Source organism: Acanthisitta chloris, unplaced genomic scaffold (assembly GCF_000695815.1).
Source record: "Acanthisitta chloris isolate BGI_N310 unplaced genomic scaffold, ASM69581v1 scaffold26432, whole genome shotgun sequence".
Lineage (NCBI taxonomy): Eukaryota > Metazoa > Chordata > Aves > Passeriformes > Acanthisittidae > Acanthisitta > Acanthisitta chloris.
In genome coordinates, this window is record NW_008660312.1 from 45,051 (window position 1) to 51,068 (window position 6,018).

Sequence of the window (6,018 nt, forward strand, 5' to 3'; positions counted from 1 at the left end):
GTTGGATCAGGGGGACTGAGTATGTCTGCCCTTCCAAAAAGTGCTTCTGGGCTACTGCAGCCATTGTACCTAATGGAAAGAGCAAATATATCATTGCAGTAAACACAATTCCATTTTATCACAGCATTTATTCAGGGTCTTCTGCTTTCTGCTCCCCTAATTATTTTAGGAAAGCATTTGCAACAGAATCGGTGAGCTGAGGAGAAAGGCACAGGCAGGAAGTTTGACATATTTTATTTTTAATTAATTTAAGGCAGCTACAGTGAGGGGGGAGTCTATTACTTATCTGAATGCTCTTGGGAACCATAATCTTATTTTTAGCCTGCTATTTAACAAATCTCTGCTCAGTACTGTATTGAAAACAAAGACCACACTTTGAAGCAAAGTCAGTTCAGGGTGGCAACAGGACTAGTCAGAAATCACCCTGTCCCCTCCTCCCATCCTCATGCTCCACATGGGTACATGCAAAATGCACTATTTCATTTTCCACTTCTGCTCCAAGAAACACAACCACCACTCCCTTCCAAGAACAGCAGCCATGAATGTGCACACATCCCCTTGCTCCAAGTAGGTTAATCAGAGTTCTTCCATTCTGAGACTCCCAGAAGCTGCTCGTTGCTTCTGGTGACTGGATTTTTCCTTAATAACTATCCTGAAAGAAGCCTCCTGATTTTAGACTCCTTCCACATACAAAACCTGAAGGGTCACTGAAATGTTTCAGTCGTGTGCAGCACGCACCAAAGCAGTACACACGCCCTGCTCCAGGACACAGCTGGGCTGATCCACAGCTCCATAGCTCAGCCAGGAGAAGGCTCTGCATCACTCCTGTGTCCATCCTGACAGCCTTGATCACCTCTCCCTCAGCAGTTCACAAAAAAGTCTGCCTCCCATGTTTTTATTCACAAAAATAACAAAAACGTTCTTGGGACATGAAGGAGGGTAAAGACAAAAAAATCCACTTCTCCGAGCACATTAGAAATTGCAAATGCACAAATACATTACTGTTAGGACAGCCTGAAGAATCAACAGATTAGAGTATCCATATAGTTTTCTAGCCTAAACTCTACCACTAGGTCTACACAAATCCCATCAAACTTGTTTTCTCTGTGTCTTCTCTTTCAGGCTGTACAAACCCCACAGTCTACAGGCACACATTACAGGGTTTTATCACACAGAGTTCGGTACATCCATATAAAAGAACATTCATTAAGCTGAAGAGAAGCAAAACAAAGTAGGATCAAAAAGCAAGGCATCAGCAACAGAGAGAGATATCTCAGGAAACACCACATTCGCTCCCTGGTACGTGGAGGTCTGCAGAAGCTAGTCCATAGAGCACTGCTGGGTGCAAACTGTATTCCTGGCTGTAGAGCAGAGCAGGCTGAGAATAACATAGAAACACAGCCCATACTGGAGAACTTCTTAAAACAGGAGCCTAAAGAGATAGTTACAACATAAAACAACAGTTTAACACATGAAAATTAGAGAAGTCTTCATGCATTCTTTGAATTCCCTATCTTGCTTCACAAAATGAAAAGATAACAGACTAGAATTGCCTGCAGCCATTCCTGTACGTTTAAGTAACACCATCCACCCTCTCCAAATTTGTCCTTTCTGATCCTACCACAGCAGGGTAGGAAAAACTTTCTGTAAATGTGATATGGCTGTTATTTTAGGCATGTTTTCTGGGATGGGAAGTTTGTTGGGTTGTTTTGTTGCTTTGGGTTTGGGGGAGCTATTTAGTAATGAACCATATGAGATGTAAGGACACCCAGAAGCCTTTCCACAGTTAACAAATTTGCAAAATTAAGCCCAGCCATCAGTGGAGCTGGCTCTGCTGCAGGAAGCCTAGACCCATTCTGTTTCATTTCATGCATCACTGGCAGCCAGACTCTGTATCCACACTCTTTAGCGGCAATGTTTGCACACTCATTAGTCTTCTTGACTGGGCCTACTCAGCAGACAGGAAATTATTATTTAGAGCTGTAAAGCATACAAGTTAATCTGAGAAAAGTACAGCTAATTTTGAGAAGGCACTTTTTGATCTGCTGACCACAATCAAGCTAGAATCCTTTTGCTTTCAAATCTGTTTGACTGACAACATGGAACAAAGCAACCCAATAACACTGCTAGTATGCAGCTATGGGGCATTCTGGCTCCGACAGCAAAATGAGTTTACAATCCTTCCTGCCACTGGTCACAACTCTTCTGTTGCATCAATGCTGCTGATGTTTGGGATTCCTATTTTTAACTCAAATCAGTTCAATGACCCAATTTACTGCAGCCAGATAAACAGCTGTAATTGCCCAGTCATGAGGCAGAGTGGGAAGCAGGGGCAAGAAAGGGATTTCTTAAACTTGCTTCATTATCAAAAGCATAGTCCTGTATAATGGTATCCTGAGAAAACCAAGCTTTTCACCTCTGGAGGCCAGATGAGATTATATAGCCCAGCATGATCTCCCAGACTCATCAATCCTAATTCTCTTAGTGACCTTTCTGAAGCCAAGCTCAGTTCAGATGCTAACTGACAGATGCTCACACCCAGAAGCAGCACTCTCCTACCTACTACCCAACTGTCTGCCTGCAGTCAGAAGCTACAGACTGCCCTTTAGGTCCCACTGCACCCCCACAAAGAGAGGAGCACACAGGAGTGGGCCAAGCAGGAAGATCCATGGGTGCTCCTCCTCACACAGTCACAGTTCATTTGTCAGTAAACTTCAGCTTCACAGGTTCTTGATGCAGACTCTCAAAAGGGCTCCAGATTCTCACCTTTCCTAAGAAACAAAAATGTGGCAGACTTTCTGGAAACTGCTGTCAGGGACAGATACAACAGACAATTCCTTCTGTGCAAGGAAACAAATTGGAGATTTATAGCGAGGAAGAGGAAAACCAGTAACAAATGAATGACTAGACTAGGGCAAAATCCCATGTTACAGCTGCTATTTATTTAGTCTCAGGACCAAACTAACTGGAGAAATAAGCCAGTTTTACAAACACTTTGAGTAAGGGCCTGATCATATGTTTAGAATAAAAGCAGAACTGCTTCCCGTAACAGACAGGGACTGCAGAAACAAGGAAGCTTTTAATAGGGAAAATGCAAAGTATTTCCAACAAAAGTCAGGAAGGAAAGCAAAGACTGACTCTTCCTTTATCTCAACCTCCAGTGCACTGAAAAGGAAGTAGCACATTTCCTTGACAAGCTCCATTATCAAAATTAGGCACTAAATAAAAAATAAACCAAAAACCTGCATATTAGAAATACCTCAAGTCTCCCACCCCAATCAATGGACGCGAAGTCTGCATGTAACATGCACAGCAAAGGTGCAAATGAACTATTTGTATCTTCCAGCAAAGCAACAAACTGGCTCCAGTATCACTCCAGAATCTTACAGAGAGAGCAGAAAGTACAGCATGCTGGAATTATGACGGCCAACATGAAATACTCAAATGCTACAGTGAGAAATGGGCATATATGCCCAAAGCAAGTATGATTCATAAGAGCAGATATCAGATCACCCAAGAAGTTTAATCATTAGTGGTGTGACCATCTATGGGTCACACAAGGCAGAAGAAACAGTAATACAGAGCTGCCTTTTTTTTTTTTTTTGATCAAAAATGTTCTGGAAAAGTGTTGTAGTACCTAGGGGCTCCAGCCACTCTTTATTCAATTATATTTTCTATGTCAACTTTCATGATCATGACAAATGTGCTCTGATTTTATACAATAGCTCATTTACCTTATTAAAGTGCAAACAAAAAGGCTGTTTCCTCACTGTCCTGCCTGCTTACAAGTGCTGTATCCCAAGTGCTGTTCTGACTAGAGCTACCAACTGCTCAGATTTGCACTTCTGCCTTAAGCTGTCTATGCCTTTCACTTTAGTCAAGCTGGTACAAAGCTCATCAGGGCTAGTAGCTATCGGTCTGCACACAAAGCTGCTCTCCCTCTCAGTTTCAACAGTCACACTAGCAAAAGCTGAGTCAAACAGCAACAGTGGGAAGCGCAGAATCAACCTCCACCAGGCTGTCTCACCTTGCTCACCTCTCGAGTTACCTCTCCCTGGTATAAAACTTCTTATGTTAAGGCTAAGTCCAAAAGACCTTATTACAGAGCAAACAGAGGTTGTAAAAAGAAGCAACACTTCTCTTAAGTTCTATAGAAAATATTGCTCTCTGGAGAATTGACCACTGAGATGATTATTTGCAAATAAAAACACAGCACAACCTTAAAATACCTTACTTTTTCAAAGGAACATAAACCAAGGCAATATTAAGAAAATACGTTTGACTGCCTTCAACACAGTCAGAGACTGAAAAGCTATATACAAGCACTTGGCAGATGTGCACCTTGCTATGAAAATAAAGGGAGAATACGGCAAGTCATCAACAACACTTGCTTCCTTAACATGCTTCAAGAGAATAAAAAGAAAGGGCTCAGGGGAGAAGAGGGATAAAATGCTTTGAACAAAAAATTGGTGTGTGTTCTTCAAAGTTACAAAGGCAGTTTTAGCAATTACTGTGCTGCTGCTTCTGTCACTGCCCAGGAAAGGCAGCATGAACTAGAGCCCTTTAATTCCCACAGGCAGTAACATCTCCAAAAGGAAGTGACAGGCTCTCTCTAGCATTATCTCTCCTTTGTAGGGCCCTAATAAAAGATCAATGCCTTGCAGCCACCCGTCAGGACGCAGAGGCCAGCAATATGCGATGAAATACAAGCTTGCATATCCTCCACCACATACCACTACACCACTACCAGCAGTAAGGTTCCATTGTGGGAATAGACCAAGCCACAAATGAATACTGGTTAAGATTAAATACACTCAAAAGATGGAGCAGAGACAGGATTTGGGCACAGCTTATGAGAAGGTGCTGTTTCCTCTGACCGAGGAAAGTCACATCCATAGCTTGGTTCACAGTGAGAAGCCATCCCAAATTCCTCACTGACTGTAATTCCTTACACATAGTACTTTCTGCCATGTTCACCAGGACAAACATTTTCCCATGCTGGCTGATAACAAGCCTCTGTTATCCTTACTTTTCTCTGCTTCAGTGCAGCATACTACATCAGCACACTGCTTACAATGCCTAACTGCAGCTTTTAGAGCTCAGAAGGCTCCCAAGTACTACAGTGTCCGTTGTGCATATCATCACAAACTTCTACTACTGCACACTTAACTATCACCCTCTGTAGTAAAGTACTTAATACATTACTATATCTTCCTCATACTCTGCTTTCTGCATGGGCTTCCCACAGAATTTCACGGTCAAATCTGCTGGCATATTCAAGTCATACCTTAATTGTGCTAGAGGCTTGCCCAGGGGCCATTCCAACAAAAATATCAGAATGAAATTCTCCAAGGAAGTAATGATAACGATAATAATAATCACCTTGCCCTCCACAGATAAAGCACACTCCTGTGTGTTTACCAGCTGCAAAGCCAGGGAACTGAATTTAAAAAAGAGACTTAACATGTCATTGCATGTGTTCCTCCTGTTAAGAGACAGGATATGGCAGTGTGCACACGTGCACTCACACAGATGTGGACATGCAACTGGAATGACAGCTAGAGATTGCTCACACTCTGGCTGTAAATGCAGCACAGGAGCCTGGATGTAAGTCCTATTTGTTCTGCCCTGTGTTGAAATTCATTGGAGGCATTGAAATTTAGTCTTCCAGCAGAGCACAGAAGAGGTAACTATCCTGGATAGGACAGCAGGATGCATTTCCAGCAGTGAGATGAGAGGTTCACCACAGTCCCCTGTGCTAAGTCAACTTCAGGGTTTTTTTCAAGAAGCAAGGCAGGGGGAGGAGAGAAGCACTTTGATAAGTTAAGAGAATGAAAAGTCTATTTATACTTTTTAATTAGTCATGTTCTACAGTGTTATTAAGCAGCAATCAAAGATGCAGATGCTACTGATTTGATTGGCAAGCAGTACACTGTGCTGAATATTAAGGAACTCTGCCCCTATAAATAGTTCTAATCACCATCTAAAGGCTGGAAGGCAGTGATGAAAGAAAGCATT

General features: G+C 42.4%; 1 protein-coding gene across 1 annotated transcript in view; it reads right to left on the reverse strand.

Annotated features, from left to right (window-relative positions):
* The window catches only part of WASH1 (WAS protein family homolog 1), a 25,806-nt gene extending 25,742 nt beyond the window's left edge, over positions 1–64 (reverse strand). The window contains exon 1 of the mRNA XM_009069774.1: positions 2–64. Coding sequence (XP_009068022.1) covers positions 2–64 — 63 coding nt within the window. The remainder of the gene's footprint in view (position 1) is intronic.
* Positions 65–6,018: the final 5,954 nt, after the last annotated feature.